This window comes from Entelurus aequoreus, linkage group LG25 (assembly GCF_033978785.1).
Source record: "Entelurus aequoreus isolate RoL-2023_Sb linkage group LG25, RoL_Eaeq_v1.1, whole genome shotgun sequence".
NCBI classification, from domain to species: domain Eukaryota; kingdom Metazoa; phylum Chordata; class Actinopteri; order Syngnathiformes; family Syngnathidae; genus Entelurus; species Entelurus aequoreus.
The window spans coordinates 4,767,079-4,788,499 of NC_084755.1; the positions used below are offsets into that span (position 1 = coordinate 4,767,079).

The 21,421-nt window shown below is 40.1% G+C and overlaps 2 protein-coding genes across 8 annotated transcripts in view; one reads left to right on the top strand and one right to left on the bottom strand.

Annotated features, from left to right (window-relative positions):
- Positions 1-377: 377 nt before the first annotated feature.
- cdr2a (cerebellar degeneration-related protein 2a) lies at positions 378-19,807 on the bottom strand. Of its 6 annotated transcripts, XM_062036985.1 has the most exons (8): positions 15,200-15,234; positions 14,816-14,924; positions 11,206-11,318; positions 9,821-9,969; positions 9,568-9,747; positions 7,683-7,970; positions 7,395-7,623; positions 378-2,309 (listed from the first exon to the last, which is right to left on the bottom strand). In XM_062036985.1, the coding sequence occupies exons 3-8, from the start codon at positions 11,242-11,244 to the stop codon at positions 2,049-2,051; spliced, it is 1,146 nt and encodes a 381-aa protein (XP_061892969.1). In that variant the 5' UTR covers positions 11,245-11,318; positions 14,816-14,924; positions 15,200-15,234; the 3' UTR covers positions 378-2,048. The 6 variants fall into 6 exon arrangements, with proteins under 6 accessions (XP_061892969.1, XP_061892968.1, XP_061892967.1 ...); XM_062036984.1 differs by lacking the exons at positions 14,816-14,924; positions 15,200-15,234 and adding an exon at positions 18,510-19,807; XM_062036983.1 differs by lacking the exon at positions 14,816-14,924 and having other exon boundaries at positions 15,200-15,265.
- The window catches only part of mfsd13al (major facilitator superfamily domain containing 13a-like), a 30,569-nt gene continuing 27,504 nt past the window's right edge, over positions 18,357-21,421 (top strand). For both annotated transcript variants that reach the window (XM_062036979.1, XM_062036978.1), the window contains exon 1: positions 18,357-18,735. In XM_062036979.1, the coding sequence (XP_061892963.1) occupies positions 18,523-18,735 (213 nt within the window). In that variant the 5' untranslated portion in view covers positions 18,357-18,522. The remainder of the gene's footprint in view (positions 18,736-21,421) is intronic.

The window sequence follows — 21,421 nt, forward strand, 5'->3', positions numbered from 1 at the left end:
TTCCTTTAAGTCATCTCAATTCAATGTATATCTCAAGACACACTATCTGTATGTAATATGGCTTTTAATTTGTTGCGGCCCCAGACAAATTTGTTTTTGTATTTTTGCTCCAATATGGCTCTTTCAACATTTTGGGTTGCCGACCCCTGTTCTAGTGTAATATTTGTGTCCATTTCATCCGAAAGAAGGTTGGTAAGTCACTGAGAGGATGACGACATACAGTATGTTCGAGTTCATCCCACAGGTGAGGAAGCGCAGCAAGAAATGTGATTATTACTGTGAACACGTGAATTATTGCTTCTGTGAAGTTCAGTGCAAACAAGCGCCGTGACGGCAAAACCACATTTTGCTCAATTTTTATATTCTTTATTGCAGGTTTCTGTATTAGTAACGTCCATCAGCTGATAGGCTCCACCCCCAAGCTGTTCTGTAATAGTAACGTCCATCAGCTGATAGGCTCCACCCCCAAGCTGTTCTGTAATAGTAACGTCCATCAGCTGATAGGCTCCACCCCCAAGCTGTTCTGTAATAGTAACGTCCATCAGCTGATAGGCTCCACCCCCAAGCTGTAGAAAGTGGATGGCTAGAATAAACATCATTGTAGGAATTACATTAAATTAGACGTTACATTCACACAAAAATGATGAAATTTCCACTACAGAAAGTGAGAATCCAAACTAGATTAAATATCTGAAATCGAGGTTTAATGGGATTTTTTTGTTCCATTTTTTTTTTTTATCAGGCACCTTTTTTTGTTCCACAAATGTGCTGGTCGTCAATAATACTAAACATCTAAAGTTATTTTTAGTTAAAAAAAAAAACAACAACATTGATTTCAGACATTTAAGCGATTTCAGCTTTTCACTTTTCTTGTGCACATTTTCACTTCTAAATAATGAATGTTTTCATGAGTTTTCAAAAATAGACATCTCTACTTTATGACAAGAAAGGTATAAATAACATTTCATCTGGTGGAAAATAAGCCACACATTAATGTGTTCATAAAAGTGCTCATGTGTGTTAGGGGAGGCACAACAAACAAATATCCCTCTATGCTAACCGTAAAGTTTTTCATCCTATTATGACATTTCAACATTCTTTTTTTTGCATAAATCCTACATACAGTAGAGGCTTGAACGCTTATGCATGGACGTAATACTTGCAGATTTGCACTTACATGTCATATTTTAACCATTTCAATACTTGCAGATTTGCACTTACATGTAATATTTTAACCATTTCAATACTTGCAGATTTGCACTTACATGTAATATTTTAACCATTTCAATACTTGCAGATTTGCACTTATATGTAATATTTTAACCTTTTCAATACTTGCAGATTTGCACTTACATGTAATATTTTAACCTTTTCAATACTTGCAGATTTGCACTTATATGTAATATTTTAACCATTTCAATACTTGCAGATTTGCACTTACATGTAATATTTTTAACCATTTCAATACTTGCAGATTTGCAGTTACATGTAATATTTTAACCATTTCAATACCTGCAGATTTGCAGTTACATGTAATATTTTAACCATTTCAATACTTGCAGATTTGCACTTATATGTAATATTTTAACCATTTCAATACTTGCAGATTTGCACTTACATGTAATATTTTAACCATTTCAATACTTGCAGATTTGCACTTATATGTAATATTTTAACCATTTCAATACTTGCAGATTTGCACTTATATGTAATATTTTAACCATTTCAATACTTGCAGATTTGCACTTATATGTAATATTTTAACCATTTCAATACTTGCAGATTTGCACTTATATGTAATATTTTAACCATTTCAATACTTGCAGATTTGCACTTACATGTAATATTTTAACCATTTCAATACAACATACAAACAAAAAGCATCAGTGTTGACTGACTAAAGCAAAGTGGCATTTACTTAAAAGACACACACACACACACACACACACACACACACACACACACACACACACACACACACACACACACACACACACACACACACGTACACGTACACGTACACACTTCCAGGCTGAGGACTGATACAATCACATACTAACAGAAGTGTCTCTGACTAAAAGTCTGTTGTCCTGCAGGTCGTCTTTGGTCTTCTGGATGCAGGTGAAGATCTCCTTGAAGAGAACTTTGTACTCCGGCTCCTCTGACACGGCCATGAAGCCTCCGGCCGAGCTCGCCGGGGGCCGACGGGGTCCGGCGCCGGCTGGGGGTCTACAGGACGTCTGGACGGACTTGTGGGTGAGTCCCTCGCTTGCCTGCTGACACCTCTGTAGGAGCTGGTCATATTTCACCTAAACAACATGCACATCACACCTTTTATACTTCAAATAAACACCCGCCCAGCAGACTTGGCATCTGTAAAGCTCGAGGGCTTAAGTGACCTGCTTATTGGCCTAGTGGTTAGGTAGGTTGTGAGTTCAAACCCCGGTTGAGTCATAGCAAAGACTATAAAACTGGGAGCCATTACCTCCCTGCATGGCACTCAGCATCAAGGCTTGGAATTGGGGGTTAAATCACCAAAAAAATGATTCTCGGGCGTGGCCACCGCTGCTGCTCACTGCTCCCCTCACCTCCCAGGGGGTGAACAAGGGGATGGGTCAAATGCAGAGGACACATTTCACCACACATAGTGTGTGTGTGTGTGACTATCATTGCTACTTTAAGTAGAGTCAACAAAGATTGACTGACAGTCCATCTATAGCTCGGTTGGTAGAGTGGCCGTGCCAGCACCTTTTGGGTTCCAGGTTCGATCCCCGCTTCTGCCATCCTAGTCACTGCCGTTGTGTCCTTGGGCAAGACACTTTAGCCACCTGCTCCCAGTGCCACCCACACTGCTTTAAAAATATAACTTAGATATTGGGTGTCACTATGTAAAAGCGCTTTGAGTCACTAGAGAAAAGCGTTTAGGGTTGGCTGCTCTGTAAATAAGCCCCGCCCACTCTACTTTGTTCCTGGTCTGAGCTGCTGTGACCTACATGACACTAATAACTCCTAGGACACTCAAAAGTGCAGATTTCGACCATGGAAATACTTTCTATAGTTCCAGACTTGCGCTCATTTAAAAACATCACTGCACATTAGAGATGTCAGATATTATCGGCCGATAAATGCTTTAAAATGTAATATCGGAAATTATCGGTATCGGTTTCAAAAAGTAAAACATATGACTTTTTAAAAGGCCGCTGTGTACACGGACGTAGGGAGAAGTACAGAGCGCCAATAAACCTTAAAGGCCTACTGAAATGACATTTTTTTATTTAAACGGGAATAGCAGATCCATTCTATGTGTCATACTTGATCATTTCGTGATATTGCCATATTTTTGCTGAAAGGATTTAGTAGAGAAAATCGACGATAAAGTTCGCAACTTTTGCTCGCTGATAAAAAAAAGCCTTGCCTGTAGCGGAAGTAGCGTGACGTCACAGGAGCTAGTATTCCTCACAATTCCCCGTTGTTTACAATGGAGCGAGAGAGATTCGGACCGAGAAAGTGATGATTACCCCATTAATTTGAGCGAGGATGAAAGATTCGTAGATGAGGAACGTTACAGTGAAGGACTTGAGAGGCAGTGATGGACGTATCTTTTTTCACTCTGACCGTAACTTAGGTACAAGCTGGCTCATTGGATTCCACACTCTCTCCTTTTTCTATTGTGGATCACGGATTTGTATTTTAAACCACCTGGGATACTATATCCTCTTGAAAATGAGAGTCGAGCGAAATGGACATTCACAGTGACTGAACATGTAAATACACGATTAATAATATTCAGCTTTGCGAAGCTAAAAAAACAGAAGCTAACCTAGCTACGTAGCCAACGTGATAGCATCAGTCTCAAATGCAGATAGAAACTAAATTAAAAAAAACCTGACTGGATGGATAGACAGAAGATCAAAAATACTATTAAACCATGAACATGTAAATACACGATTAATAATATTCAGCTTTTCGAAGCTAAAAAAATAGAAGCTAACCTAGCTACGTAGCCAACGTGATAGCATAGCAGTCTCAAATGCAGATAGAAACTGAATTTAAAAAAAACCCTGACTGGAAGGATAGACAGAAGATCAAAAATACTATTAAACCATGAACATGTAAATACACGATTAATAATATTCAGCTTTGCGAAGCTAAAAAAAATAGAAGCTAACGTAGCCAACGTGATAGCATAGCAGTCTCAAATGCAGATAGAAACTAAATTAAAAAAAAACCCTGACTGGATGGATAGACATAAGATCAAAAATACTATTAAACCATGAACATGTAAATACACGGTTAATAATATTCAGCTTGGCGAAGCTAAAAAAAACAGAAGCTAACCTAGCTACGTAGCCAACGTGATAGCATCAGTCTCAAAAGCAGATAGAAACTAAATTTAAAAAAACCCTGACTGGATGGATAGACAGAAGATCAAAAATACTATTAAACCATGAACATGTAAATACACGATTAATAATATTCAGCTTTTCGAAGCTAAAAAAATAGAAGCTAACCTAGCTACGTAGCCAACGTGATAGCATCAGTCTCAAAAGCAGATAGAAACTAAATAAAAAAAAACCTGACTGGATGGATAGACAGAAGATCAATAATACTATTAAACCATGAACATGTAAATACACGATTAATAATATTCAGCTTGGCGAAGCTAAAAAAACAGAAGCTAACCTAGCTACGTAGCCAACGTGATAGCAGCAGTCTCAAATGCAGATAGAAACTAAATTAAAAAAAACCCTGACTGGATGGATAGACAGAAGATCAAAAATACTATTAAACCATGAACATGTAAATACACGATTAATAATATTCAGCTTTGCGAAGCTAAAAAAATAGAAGCTAACGTAGCCAACGTGATAGCATAGCAGTCTCAAATGCAGATAGAAACTAAATTAAAAAAAAACCCTGACTGGATGGATAGATAGAAGATCAAAAATACTATTAAACCATGAACATGTAAAAACACGATTAATAATATTCAGCTTTGCGAAGCTAAAAAAACAGAAGCTAACTTAGCTGCGGCGGCGGGCTTACTCACTGTAGTGCGTCTGCTATCCTGCTCAAAACACAACACAACCTCCTGGTGTTGGTGTTGCTGTAGTCCGCCGCTCCACCGATCGCACCTACAACGTTCTTCTTTGCAGTCTCCATTGTCCATTAAACAAATTGCAAAAAGATTCACCAACACAGATGTCCAGAATACTGTGGAATTTTGTCGAAGAAAACAGAGGTATTTGAATTGGGTCCAAATACTTCCCTTGCCCTCGTGACGTCACGCACATACGTCGTCATACCGCGACGTTTTCAAGCGGAAGTGTGGCGGGAAGTTTAAAATGTCACTTTATAAGTTAACCCGGCCATATTGGCATGTGTTGCAATGTTAAGATTTCATCATTGATATATAAACTATCAGACTGCGTGGTCGGTAGTAGTGGCTTTCAGTAGGCCTTTAAAGGCACTGCCTTCGTGTGCCGGCCCAGTCACGTAATATCTACGACTTTACACACGCACAAGTGAATGCAAGGCATACTTGGTCAACAGCCGTACAGGTCACACTGAGGGTGACCGTATAAACAACTTTAACACTGTTACAAATATGTGAACCCACACCAAACAAGAATGACAAACACATTTCGGGAGAACATCCGCACCGTAACACAACAAATACCCAGAACCCCTTGCAGCACTAACTCTTCCGGGACGCTACAATATACACCCACCGCTACCACTTACCCCCAACTCAACGCCGCCCACCTCAACCTCCTCATGCTCTCTCAGGGAGAGCATGTCCCAAATTCCAAGCTGCTGTTTTGAGGCATGTTAATAAAAATAATGCACTTTGTGACTTCAATAATAAATATGGCAGTGCCATGTTGGCACTTTTTTACATAACTTGAGTTGATTTATTTAGTAAAACCTTGTTACATTGTTGAATGCATCCAGCGGGGCATCACAACAAAATGAGGCATCATAATGTGTTCATTCCACCACTGTATGTATCCGTGTCAGTTGATATCGTAATCGGTAATTAAGAGTTGGACAATATCGGATATCGGCAAAAAAGCCATTATCGGACATCTCTACTGCACATCATAATGGTGACCACACTTTTGGTGTTAAAGGTCAACAAATATGATGTAGAACGTCCAGCAGGCCGGATGGAAAATCTTAACGGGCCGCATGTGGCCCAGGTCTGACCTAGTGACTCAAAGTCCTTTACACGGTGAGAGCCAGGATCTAGCAGTGTGGGTGGCACTGGGGGAACGCGTGTGTGGGTGGTAAAGCAGTGTGGGTGGCACTGGGGGAAGGTGTGTGTGGGTGGTAAAGCAGTGTGGGTGGCACTGGGGGAAGGTGTGTGTGGGTGGTAAAGCAGTGTGGGTGGCACTGGGGGAAGGTGGGTGGGTGGGTGGTAAAGCAGTGTGGGTGGCACTGGGGGCAGGTGTGTGGGTGGTAAAGCAGTGTGGGTGGCACTGGGGGAAGGTGTGTGTGGGTGGTAAAGCAGTGTGGGTGGCACTGGGGGAAGGTGGGTGGGTGGTAAAGCAGTGTGGGTGGCACTGGGGGAAGGTGGGTGGGTGGGTGGTAAAGCAGTGTGGGTGGCACTGGAGGAAGGTGGGTGGGTGGTAAAGCAGTGTGGGTGGCACTGGGGGAAGGTGGGTGGTAAAGCAGTGTGGGTGGCACTGGGGGAAGGTGTGTGGGTGGTAAAGCAGTGTGGGTGGCACTGGGGGGAGGTGGGTGGGTGGTAAAGCAGTGTGGGTGGCACTGGGGGAAGGTGGGTGGGTGGTAAAGCAGTGTGGGTGGCACTGGGGGAAGGTGGGTGGGTGGTAAAGCAGTGTGGGTGGCACTGGGGGAAGGTGTGTGGGTGGTAAAGCAGTGTGGGTGGCACTGGGGGAAGGTGTGTGTGGGTGGTAAAGCAGTGTGGGTGGCACTGGGGGAAGGTGTGTGGGTGGTAAAGCAGTGTGGGTGGAACTGGGGGAAGGTGGGTGGGTGGTAAAGCAGTGTGGGTGGCACTGGGGAAAGGTGGGTGGGTGGTAAAGCAGTGTGGGTGGCACTGGGGGTCGGTGGGTGGGTGGGTGGTAAAGCAGTGTGGGTGGCACTGTGGGTGGGTGGGTGGTAAAGCAGTGTGGGTGGCACTGGGGGCACGTGTGTGGGTGTTAAAGCAGTGTGTGTGGAACTGGGGGTAGGTGGGTGTGTGGGTGGTAAAGCAGTGTGGGTGGCACTGGGGGCAGGTGTGTGTGGGTGGTAAAGCAGTGTGGGTGGAACTGGGGGTAGGTGGGTCAAGTATCTTGCCCAAGGACACAACAGCAGTGACTAGGATGGCGGAAGCGGGGATCAAACCAGGAACCCTCAAGTTGCTGGCACAGCACGTTGTCCCTCCTACTGACCTGCAGTGCGTTATACTGTGCGTCCACCTCATTGAGGAGAGAGATGCCCCTCCGCTTCACCACCTCCGCTCGCCTCACACACATCCTGTTGTGGTCGTCCATGTTCACCTCCCTCGCCGTGACCTCGCTGTCGCGTCCCGCCTCCTCCGTTTCCACCTGACCGTCTTCGGGTTTTTCCTCCGGGGTGAAGATGACGGCGTCAGGCGGCGGCAGCTCCCGGGGGGGCGTCCTGGTGCGGGTAGAATCAGAGGGGTGCATATAGTGACTCGCCGTGTGCGTGGTGCTCACCTGGCGGCACAGTCGGCGCGCCACAGGAGCCTCATCTGCTCCACTTGGGTGTGCAGCGTGGTGTGCCGGGCAGGACAATCCTCCAGCTGCAGCAGCTGCTGCTCCAGGCCTCGCTTCTCTTTGGTGGTCAGCTCCTTCTCGCGCTCCACCGCCTCCCTCATACCCTTCTCAGCGGCTAACTGAGCCTTGAGAGTCTGGAGCAAGCGGAGAAGAGCGGCGTGCTCCTCTTCTGTGGCGCCATCAGGTGACCCGAATACCTTTATTTGTCTCGTGTTGCGAGATACACACCTGACCCGGGGACAAAAATACCAGAACATTATTGTCACGATACATGTTGGAATTATACACTCACGCAACCCCAGACCATGATGCTACCACCCCAGATATGATGCTACCACCCCAGACCATGATGCTACCACCCCAGACATGATGCTACCACCCCAGACCATGATGCTACCACCCCAGACATGATGCTACCACCCCAGACATGATGCTACCACCCCAGACATGATGCTACCACCCCAGACCATGATGCTACCACCCCAGACATGATGTTACCACCCCAGACCCTGATGCCACCACCCCAGACATGATGTTACCACCCCAGACCCTGATGCCACCACCCCAGACATGATGCTACCACCCCAGATATGATGCTACCACCCCAGACATGATGCCACCACCCCAGACATGATGCTACCACCCCAGACATGATGTTACCACCCCAGACCCTGATGCCACCACCCCAGACATGATGCTACCACCCCAGACATGATGTTACCACCCCAGACCCTGATGCCACCACCCCAGACATGATGCTACCACCCCAGACCATGATTCTACCACCCCAGACCATGATGCTACCACCCCAGACCCTGATGCCACCACCCCAGACATGATGCTACCACCCCAGACATGATGTTACCACCCCAGACCCTGATGCCACCACCCCAGACATGATGCTACCACCCCAGACCATGATGCTACCACCCCAGACCATATAACTGTATAACTATGCTACCTGTCCTGGTGCAAGTGGTAGATATAACTATGCTACCTGTCATGGTGCAAGTGGTAGATATAACTATGCTACCTGTCCTGGTGCAAGTGGTAGATATAACTATGCTACCTGTCATGGTGCAAGTGGTAGATATAACTATGCTACCTGTCATGGTGCAAGTGGTAGATATAACTATGCTACTTGTCATGGTGCAAGTGGTAGATATAACTATGCTACCTGTCATGGTGCAAGTGGTAGATATAACTATGCTACCTGTCATGGTGCAAGTGGTAGATATAACTATGCTACCTGTCATGGTGCAAGTGGTAGATATAACTATGCTACCTGTCATGGTGCAAGTGGTAGATATAACTATGCTACCTGTCATGGTGCAAGTGGTAGATATAACTATGCTACCTGTCATGGTGCAAGTGGTAGATATAACTATGCTACCTGTCATGGTGCAAGTGGTAGATATAACTATGCTACCTGTCATGGTGCAAGTGGTAGATATAACTATGCTACCTGTCATGGTGCAAGTGGTAGATATAACTATGCTACCTGTCATGGTGCAAGTGGTAGATATAACTATGCTACCTGTCCTGGTGCAAGTGGTAGATATAACTATGCTACCTGTCCTGGTGCAAGTGGTAGATATAACTATGCTACCTGTCATGGTGCAAGTGGTAGATATAACTATGCTACCTGTCATGGTGCAAGTGGTAGATATAACTATGCTACCTGTCATGGTGCAAGTGGTAGATATAACTATGCTACCTGTCATGGTGCAAGTGGTAGATATAACTATGCTACCTGTCATGGTGCAAGTGGTAGATATAACTATGCTACCTGTCATGGTGCAAGTGGTAGATATAACTATGCTACCTGTCCTGGTGCAAGTGGTAGAGTTCCTTCAGACAAGAAACGCTCTGAGCTCCCAAGCTGCGTCGTTGTTCTGTGTTGGTCTCATGTTTGTTTCGCTCCACCTGGGCGGACAAGAGCGCCTCCACCTGGTTTTGCAGGTCCTCCATGTGGGTTTGCAGCACGTCTGTTGACTCGGTTAAACTGCAAAGAAGTCAGAAAGACAGAATAATGTCCTGTTTGGTTCAAAGTTAGCATTTTGGATCGCGTCACTGACCTGTGGATCTTGTTGTGGGCCAGCCGGCTGTCCTGCACCAGTCTCTGGTTCCCCCGCTCCAAATCCCTGGTGGACAGGTCTAAGGTCTCATAAACTTTGGCGTGCTGGTCGTTCATCTGCCGCAACATCTCCACCTGCTTGGCCAGGTACTGGTGCAACACCAGCCCAAACAATTGGTACACCAGCGGTAAGACACACTTATGTTATGCGTTTTAAAATCCGAGTTTGTTTAGTACAGTAGTATCAAGATAGCAGTCAATATTTAGTTTAATTTAGTCTTTATTTGAAGGCACAATGCACAGAAACATTGAGATCAAAGACAGATATGTTCTGTACCAGATTATATCTAAATAGCTCATTTCCATCTGCAGTCCCTGGCTACCTAAATTAAAGATATACAACAATTATGACAATAAAATGATGCTATAGCATGTAATCAAATGAAGAAAAGTCATAAAATGCCCTTTCATGGACACATAATATACAATACAAGCAGATAAAACACAACAATACAATTTCTTCCCAAAGTTTGGTGACTATATGCCTGAGAGTATAAATGCACTTGCTGTTTTAGATCAATATTTATTTCATCAATCAAAATCTCCTTTCTTAATAATTTGTACAAGTTAAAAACGATCACAATGCTAATTTCCATTTGCTTGTCCACTTTATGTTAGCATTAGCACATTATCCTGTATTGTTTTCTTGTTGTTTATACCAAACTGTATTGTTTACTTAACATGTATTGGCACTTGATGTTTATTATTATTATTATTATTAAACATGTATTGGCACTTGATGTTTATTATTATTATTATTATTATTATTATTATTAAACATGTATTGGCACTTGATGTTTATTCTAATGTACTTTCCTTTGTGTGCGTAGTTTTACTGAATTTCATTGGGAGATGATCAATAAACAACTCCAAATCGGGACTTTTTCATCTCTAATTTAAAGTGCCAGTTGAGTGGAAAAACAAGCTGCCTCTATATTGAAGGGTTGATTAGTGGAATTTCTTGCTTTACCAAAGGGGTTGGGCCCATCAGTTGTGTTGTGAATGAGAAGGTGTGTCCAAACTGTACTCTAAGTTGTTTTTTTCTCGCCTGTTATTTCAAATGTTGAAGACTTATTTAGGCTCCTAAAGTTAAAGAAAGGAATATGTCGTGTTCCAGCATACAATGAACTAAAACATATTTGGTGCCCAGAGCTCGGTGGCTCAGACTGCTGGATTAGTGTTTACTCTTTATCCTCTTAAGAAAATGTACACCTCGGTACAGTGGAAGAACTCTTTCCTCCAGTCTCGTGAATGCTCTTATTCATAACATCACATGTTGGCTTGCTGAGCAGAACAACAACTGCCCAGATACGTGTGTCATGTCACCTCCATCTCCTGCAGCTGCTCCTGGTTGGTGGAGTACATCTGCTGGAGACCCTGCTCCAGCTCGCGGTTGCGGGCCAAGAGGGTTTTCCCGAGCTTGGCGGCCAAATGGAGATCTGTACAAACACAGGAAGGGCACACTTTGAGGAGCAGACAACAACTGGACGTAGAAGACACACATCCTGCTGAATCAGAGGACACTTCCTTGGTTTTGTACAAAGAACCTCAGGCACAAACCCGTAGTCATGTCCTATTATGCTTTTGATACAAATAGTACTCCCCTCATCCAGGCCACCTACATACAAGTAGTGAATGTGCAAAACATGGTGTATATCATGGATATTCAACTAAATTGTTCTGGGGGCCACATTTACAGAAAGCTTAAAACTGGGGCTTTGGACTTCTCCCTTCATGATTGGCTTTGTTTTGTACATTCCAGGGAACCAGTGTCCTCTACAGCAGTGTTTTTCCAACCACTGTGCCGCGGCACACTAGTGTGCCGTGATACACAGTCTGGTGTGCCGTGGGAGATTTTCTAATTTCACCCATTTGGGTTAAAAATATTTTTTGCAAAGCAGTAACTATAGTCTGCAAATGATGTGTTGTTGTTGAGTGTCGGTGCTGTCTAGAGCTCGGGAGAGTAACCAAGTAATACTCTTCCATATCAGTAGGTGGCAGCAGGTAGCTAATTGCTTTGTAGATGTCGGAACATGGTTTGTTGTTATCCCAATATGCAGATGACATCGGGAGGCAGAGTGCAGGTAAAAAGGTGTCTAATGCTTAAACCAAAAATAAACAAAAGGTAAGTGCCCCTAAGAAAAGGCATTGAAGCTTAGGGAAGGCTATGCAGAACCAAACTAAAACTGAACTGGCTACAAAGTCAACAAAAACAGAATGCTGGACGACAGCAAAGACTTACTGTGGAGCAAAGACGGCGTCCACAATGTACATCCGAACATGACATGACAATCGACAATGTCCCCACAAAGAAGGATAAAAACAACTGGAACATTCTGGACTGCTAAAACAAAGTAGGTGCGGGAAATATCGCTCAAAGGAAGACATGAAACTGCTACAGGAAAATACCAAAAAAAGAGAAAAAGCCACCAAAATAGGAGCACTAGACAAGAACTAAAACACTACACGCAGGAAAACGGCAAAAAAGTCCAAATAAGTCAGGGCGTGATGTGACAGGTGGTGACAGTACACCTACTTTGAGACAAGAGCTATAGTGATGCGTGCTTGGTTATGCTTTAAAGTCATACCCAACAATTGTGACGACGACTTTTTACTGTCAACTGAGTTTTGTTTTTTAATGATTTCTGCTGGTGGTGTGCACAACCACTCTACCAACTGAGCCATGCCCCCCGTCTCCTGATTACTATTTGCTTTTACCATCCAATTCTATTATGTTTCGCTTACTTGAGTGAGTGAGTTTGAGTTTATTTTGGAACATGAATGCATACAACATGATACATCACAACTTCCAGTTTCTCTAGTCAACATGTTGGAAAAGGAGTAGGAAGAAGCAGAGCTTATTTCATCCTACCCCTTTTCTGTTACATAACAGTTGCGAACACTTTTGTTCACTTCCTGTTCTCAATGTATTCACAACATACTCCATAAGTAATCACAATACAAATAAATAAATAATACTCTGTGAAGTAAGTTACATTTCATATGAGTAAGATTATTTTGAAAATGAACGGATGGATTTGTTTGACTTTATTTCGATCACAAGTAAAATGCTCTATTAATACAACTTTGACAAGGTAAATGGAAGAAGGCAAAGCAGGAGGAAGCAACATCTTGAAATGTCCTGCCCTGTCCCTCGGATATAATACTCTGATTTATTTTGATCAACAAAAGAATAGATGTGACTTTATTTAACAAAATTCATTTAGTATACATTATAACAGTGTTTTTCAACCACTGTGCCGCGGCACACTAGTGTGCCGTGAGATACCGTCTGGTGTGCCGTGGGAAATTATCTAATTTCACCTATTTGGGTTAAAAATATTTTTTACAAAGCAGTAATTATAATCCGCTAATAATGTATTGTTGTTGAGTGTCTGCTGTCTGGAGATCGGCAGACTTACCACGTTATACTCTTCCATATCAGTAGGTGGCAGCAGGTAGCTAATTGCTTTGTAGATGTCGGAAACAGCGGGAGGCAGTGTGCAGGTAAAAAGGTGCCTAATGTTTCAACCAAAAATAAACAAAAGGTGAGTGTCCCTAAGAAAAGGCATTGAAGCTTAGGGAAGGCTATGCAGAACTAAACTAAAACTGAACTGGCTACAAAGTAAACAAAACAGAATGCTGGACAACAGCAAAGACTTACTGTGGAGCCTGTAATTACATGACAATCGACAATGTCCCCACAAAGAAGGATAAAAACAACTGAAATATTCTTGATTGCTAAAACAAAGCAAGTGTGGGGAATAGCGGTCAAGGAAGACATGAAAATGATACAGGAAAATACCAAATAAAGAGAAAAAGCCACCAAAATAGGAGCGCAAGACAAGAAGTAAAACACTACACACAGGAAAACAGCAAAAAAGTCCAAATAAGTCAGGGTGTGATGTGACAGGTGGTGACAGTACACCTACTTTGAGAGAAGAGCTATATTGATGCATGCTTGGTTATGCTTTAAAGTCATATCCAACAATTGTGACAACGACTTTTTATTCTCAATATCGACTGCTGAGTTTCATTTTTTAATGATTTCTGCTGGTGGTGTGCCTCCGCATTTTTTCAATGAAAAACATGTGCCTTGGCTCAAAAAAGGTTGGAAAACACTGCATTATAATATATCACTACAGAATACATCATTACACCCACTAATACTCAAATACAATACAAATAATAGACTAAACACTAATTGCATCAAATTTAGTTTGTGAATGAATATATATCAATATTTTTTGTATTTCTTTAAGTTAATTGGATATGTAAAAAAAAAACCATGTGGTGCAATAATGAATAAAAACAAAACAAGCTTATTAAAAATATAACAATGACAAAGAAAATGCTTTATCAAGCAAACGTTATATGTTTATTAGATACCACTAAAGTGTCAGACATGTACTTGAACTGCCCTAAAATGCAGCATCAACAATTCATTCAAAAACTAGCACAGAGGATAGTTGCAATACTAAAATATGAGTTTACGGGTGCATCTCACCATGTTCCAGTTCATGTCTGCTGCACCACTGCGCGCCATTGTCCTCATAAATCCTGTCCGTTAGCATTTTTGCACCTGACAGAAAGTCTCTCAGGCGCAGCGCGTAGTTGTCAGCTGCTCTCCGCCAGACTGAGCACTAAAAACTCAGCTCACTAAACTCAGCTCACTAAACTCAGCTCACTCCCTAAGCCGGGCGTGTTGACTACAGCCACGTGGCACGTGTCTAGTGCACAACAACATCCGCTAGGTGGCGACCAATCGAAAATAACTCCCATCAAATAAAAACCACAGTGGTTATCCCGAATCAATTACGCTTACAAACTTGTACAGAATTGTGTATTTTTTTAAAAAAGTGTTCAATAGTTGTATCTCAACTCGCTCATTTCCATAACACTTTTGAGTGAATATTGAGTGCGTAAGTGCGCTTACCAAGAAGTGCTCTAGGGGGGGGGGGGGGGGGACGCTGTGTGCTGCCAGTACCCGGATGTTGCACTCAAAACGCCTCAAATGGAGAGTGTGCGGCGAGAGACCCAAACCACTATAAATCATTAAAAAATATATTTAAAACATGTTTTAAAACATTAATATTCACCATCTTGACGTCGCAGAAGGGGAGGTTTTGGTCTACATTTACAAATGAGGTAGGCGGAAGCAGAAAATACTGCGATCGTCATTTCCGGTAGGTGAGCGACAACTGTTGGATTTGGGATAGCGTTACCCTGTCAAATTTATCGTAGTGTAGTAAGCGTCATATATGTGTACATTATATATATGTGTGTATATAAAAATATATATATCTCTACATTTACTCACACAGCGTGCTTATCACCACATTCTAGCTGCCGGCCACTTCCCGGGGCTACCGCGCATGCTCGTCCCTCCTGTTGCATGCTGGGTAATGTAGTTCTTATATTCCTAGCTCATAACATCACAATATATGTATTTATATATATATATATATATATATATATATATATATATATATATAATATATATATATATATATATATATATACACACATATATATATATATATATATATATATATATATATATATATATATATATATATATATATATATAATATATATATATATATATATATATATATATATATATATATATATATATATATATATATATATATATATATATATATATATATATATATATATATATATATATATACACATATATATAGTAGGTTGGAGTTCAAATCCCAGCCGAGTCATACCAAAGACTATAAAAATGGGACCCATAACCTCCCTGCTTGGCACTCAGCAACAAAGGGTTGGAGTTGGGGGTTAAATCACCAAAATGATTCCCGGGCGCGGCGCCGCTGCTGCCCACTGCTCCCCAAGGGGATGGGACAAATGCAGAGGACAAATTTCACCACATCTAGTGTGTGTGTGACAATCATTGGTACTTTAATCTTTAATCTTAATCTAATATATATATAAATATATATATATAATTTCGAGCTAAATCCGGTTTCCAATGGTGTCGGCCATCTTGGTGCGGTGAATACAAACACGACTCCCGCGCTTTATTCGTACGTAAACACCGAGTCACCGTCTTTGAAATGTGACATTTTTGGCCGTGTCTTGTGTGATTTTTATGATCTCAAACATTTATTAAAGTACTGCATTCTGTATTAATAATTTTTAACCAGCTACCAGATACAAATAGCTGGATGATGGAGAGTTTAAAAAAAAAGAAAATAACAATGAACTATATCTCCTCTGTTCTGTACATCATTGTCCAAGTCACATTTCACTGTCATCTTCCTCTTTACGCCATTTCCTCAAGGTGACAGAACAACATTATACAACCTTTTATATATGATTCTACCATGTTGGTAAAATACAAACACACAATATATATACATACATGACATAACACATCTGTTATTATACTTAATTGACCAAACATTTGTGATTTAATGTCATTTCAATGACAATAAATCAAGATACAGCTGTTTGTAATTATACATTTGACCAGCAGGTGGAGTCTTGTGCCGAAGCATGTTCAGTTCAGTTCAGTTCAGTTTCAGTTTCAGTTTATTTCGAACATGCGTACGCAATGTAATGCAGTTTAAGACACTGTTCAAAAGTGTTCACTAAGTACACAGAACAATAATTATGATGAACATCTTGAACACTTTTTTTTAAATTTGAGATAAAGATTATTTATGTATTTGATATTTGTTTACTTACTATGGTATATTATTTATGTATTATTTATTTATTAAGTTTCTCAATAGCCCACCTGTTTTTTGGGCCTTTAAAAAATAATTAGAACTCTACGTTAAAACACTCTCTACCTCTAACAAGCAAAAAGCTGTGAAAACTATGATGCTGTGTTCCAAATTTAAATTATTTACTGAACTTGTGTGAGCCTATGGCTTTGCGCTTTGTTTTATATATATATATATATATATATATATATATATATATATATATATATATATATATATATATATATATATATATATATATATATATATATATATATATATATATATATATATTTTATTTTTATTTTTTTATAAACCTTTATTTATAAATTACAAAATTTACAAACAATTGAGATAATAATAATCAAAGTAAGTACAAAAACAGTACAAAACAGCGCCAGGGGGTTGTAAACGCAAAGTAACTAAAATAGAATACTATATATATATATATATATTTTATTTTTATTTTTTTATAAACCTTTATTTATAAATTACAACATTTACAAACAATTGAGATAATAATAATCAAAGTAAGTACAAAAACAGTACAAAACAGCGCCAGGGGGTTGTAAACGCAAAGTAACTAAAATAGAATACTATATATATATATATATATATATATATATATATATATATATATATATATATATATATATATATATATATATATATATATATTTTATTTTTATTTTTTTATAAACCTTTATTTATAAATTACAACATTTACAAACAATTGAGATAATAATAATCAAAGTAAGTACAAAACAGTACAAAACAGCGCCAGGGGGTTGTAAACGCAAAGTAACTAAAATAGAATACTATATATATATATATATATATATATATATATATATATATATATATATATATATATATATATATATATAGTATTCTCTTTGCGTTTACAACCCCCTGGCGCTGTTTTGTACTGTTTTTGTACTGTTTCTGTACTTACTTTGATTATTATTATCTCAATTGTTTGTAAATGTTGTAATTTATAAATAAAGGTTTATAAAAATAAAAATAAAAAATAAAATAAAATATTGCTGGGAAGAGAGTACGTTGGGGTTTGTTGTGTGGTTGTATCGCATATTGTGCAGTAAAGACAAGACAAACAAAGAAGTTGTATGAGCCTACATTCCTGGAATATTAAAATATGGTTGTATTTGTAAATGTTGAACTTTATAAATAAAGGTATATGAATAAAACAATAAAAAATGAAATAAAAAATTTAATAAAATAAAATAAAAAATGACAAGTGTGTTAAGTTTCTCAATAGCCCACCTGTTTTTTGTGCCTTTAAAAAATAATTAGAACTCTTATGTTAAAACACTCTCTACTTCTAACCAGCAAAAAGCTGTGAAAACTATGATGTTGTGTTCCAAATTTAAATTATTTACTGAACTTGTGTGAGTCTATGGCTTTGCACTTTGCACTTTGTTTGCATTCTATTTGAGTTACTTTATTGACTTTACAACCCCCTGGCACTGTTTTGTACTTATTTTGATTATCATTATTTCTCGATTGTTTGTAAATGTTGCAATTTATAAATAAAAATGTATAAAATAAAAAATAAAAAATAAAAATAAAAAAAGGTTACGTTTGTCATCATTTCCGGGGTTGAGTTTCCGCTTCTGGACCAACGCCGAGCCGGAAGAGGGAAGCGTTTAGACCAATCAAATGTTGCTGACATTTAAGCTCCGCCTCCTTCAAGTCAGAAATGCCCATGTTGTTTTCCAGGACTCGCAACAGTGTTGCGGCAACATTGTCTCAGCTCAAAGTCGGCGACACAGGCGACAAAAAGTTGTTAACTACTTACAGGTTAAAATGCTAAGGAAAGCTTGGGCGTGTTAGGCACTTTCAACAGTTTGGAGAGTTCTACTTTACCTGCACTTCCGCCATGACCGTGGAGATGAAAGGGTCCTCAGGTGCGCGTGGCGGCGGCAGCAAACTCTCGCGGCACCTGACCAGCGTGGGAATCAACCCCGCGGCTGTGGCCTACGCCATGACCACTTTGGGCTCCTGCATGATCAACAACATATTCACCTTCTACTACGTTAAACTCTTCATCAACAAGTACAAGATCTCAGAAGGCGCCTTCCACCAGTCACAGGTGAGTACAGCTACGTCACCTTTTGCCACAGACCTGGCCGATTATTTCTACTCCAGGGGCCACATTTAGAGACAAAATGTGTCTGGGGGCCAGTGTATCTATTTTTAGGAACACTAATACAAAACCTCACAATAATGTCTGATGGGTGAGGGCCGACATCCGGGCAACTGAGCTACATACGGGTTCTTCGAGCCATAGTAACGAGACTGGCGTTGAAAACAAACCGTTGCCATTACTCTTTAACCTGTCGACCTACGCTGGTTAAACCCGTCATTCTGCCTCCAAAATGCCGAAAAACTGTGTTGTTTTTGGTTGTGCTAACCACAACTGGAAACAGGGAAAACAAAGGTTGTATTTTGTTCTGCCAAAGCGTGATAAAAGCCCACAGAGACGAGACAAATGGCTCGCAGCTTTACACCGGGAAAAGGGGGACGGTTCTCACTGGAGTCCCCCAAAGTCCCGGGTCGTGTGTTCGGATCACTTCGTTCCTGGTAAATATAAGGAACAAAAATCCACCTTCTTAACCACAACTTGGCTATACCGTCCGTGCTAATGTTGTACTTGTTGAATTTGTACCTTATAACATTCGACAGCTGAAGTTGTTGTACAAAAATAACATGCGGTATATACTATATAGTCTATAGCCTAGCTAGCTATTTTCGAAAACCGGACAACGAGAGGATACCAAAGGCAGCGTTAAGATGGACACCACCGGGAAAACGTAAGCCAGGGCGGCCAAAGAACACCTGGCGAAGAACAGTTGTACTTAAACAATACATGTAGCCCTCAAATCTCTCAATATTTTATACACTAACACTTGATCTTGTTGTTGATAACTTCAGCGTCTCTTTCTTGGTAGCGCACAGGCTAAGCTAACTAGCAAGCTAAGCTAAGCCTGAGAAGCTTTAAAGTTCACTGAGACGAGTCTGACGCAAATAATACATTTTCGTTTTTTCACACGATATGCAAATAAGTAAAAATGCGTAAATGAAGGATTTAACGCCGACTTCCAAGCCACAACGCTCGTTAAATGCTTTTTCTGTCAATGCTGTGTTCGCTGTAAGCTGGTTTGTTTTCAACTAATTCCCGGTTGCTAGGGGATTGGTAGGCGGAAGTGACGTAGGTCCGCCCTCACCCATTGAATGCTAAAAACGTTATGACAGACCGCCTCAAACGGAATGGAATTGTATATTTTTTTTACTGAATGTAAATAAAGAACTGGGGATTTACAATATTAACTATGAAGGATAAAACACTGAATATTGACAACATATGAACGTCACACCCCCTCTCCATCCACATATTTTACAATCAAGCGAAACGCGACAAAAATGCAACAAACACAGCGAAATATGAACGCGAAGGGTAAGAAAAACCCTACCTACTATCTGATATATGTCATATATCACTAAACTTTAGAACTTTGTTGTAAAAATCTCCTTCCGCGTTTGTCCCTGACACCCGCATTTCAGGCTGGCCGCTCTGTGGAAACGCTCCCCACTCACAGTACCTCGGCTGAGCTGCTGTTACTTAGATGACCATAGTAACTAATTAGATGACCATAGTAACTAATTAGATGAGCATAGTAACTAATTAGATGACCATAGTAACTAATTAGATGAGCATAGTAACTAATTAGATGACCATAGTAACTAGTATATCATGCAGATTCCAAGCATGTAAAGACTTAGTATTAGAGATGTCCGATAATATCGGTCTGCCGATATTATCGGCTGATAAATGCGTTAAAATGTAATATCGGAAATTATCTGTATCGTTTTTTTTTATTATCAGTATCGTGTTTTTTTTTTGTTTGTTTGTTTTTTTTGTTTTGTTTTTAAAATTAAATCCACATAAAAAACACAAGATACACTTACATTTAGTGCACCAACCCAAAAAACCTCCCTCCCCCCATTTACACTCATTCACACAAAAGGGTTGTTTCTTTCTGTTATTAATATTCTGCTTCCTACATTATATATCAATATATATCAATACAGTCTGCAAGGGATACAGTCCGTAAGCACACATGATTGTGCGTGCTGCTGGTCCACTAATAATACTAACCTTTAACAGTTGATTTTACTAATTTTCATTAATTACTAGTTTCTATGTAACTGTTTTTATATTGTTTTACTTTCTTTTTTATTCAAGAAAATGTTTTTCATTTATTTATTTTATTTTATTTTATTCATTTTAAAAAAAAGTACCTTATGTTCACCATACCTGGTTGTCCAAATTAGGCATAATAATGTGTTAATTCCACAACTGTATATATTGGTTGATATCGGTATCGGTTGATATCGGTATCGGTAATTAAAGAGTTGGACAATATCGGCATATCGGATATCAGCAAAAAGCCATTATCGGACATCTCTACTTAGTATAGTTGAAGACTTAGTTAGGGTGATTATAAAAGATGAGTGCACATCATAATGACAGCTACACTTTACATCTTAAACATCAAAAAAATTATTTGGGAATGTCCAGCAGGCCAGTTTGAAAAGCTTAACGGGCCCCATGTGGCCCCCGGGCCTTAATTTGCCCAGGTCTGTTTTATCATGTTCTATAATAGTTCTAATTAGGAACATAATCAACTAGAAGATTATTATTGTGCTTTTAGTCTGGAATAGGGCTGCAACTAACGATTAATTTGATAATCGATTAATCTGTCGATTATTACTTC

Excerpts from the sequence above, each read along its gene's own strand:
- cdr2a (XM_062036980.1), bottom strand. The coding sequence starts at position 15,060 with ATGACGATCGCAGTATTTTCTGCTTCCGCCTACCTCATTTGTAAATGT. Across the intron at positions 7,971-9,567 it reads TACCACTTGCACCAGGACAG|GTGTGTATCTCGCAACACGA; the intron begins GTAGCATAGTTA and ends TCCCCGGGTCAG. Across the intron at positions 7,624-7,682 it reads CGCGCCGACTGTGCCGCCAG|GACGCCCCCCCGGGAGCTGC; the intron begins GTGAGCACCACG and ends TACCCGCACCAG.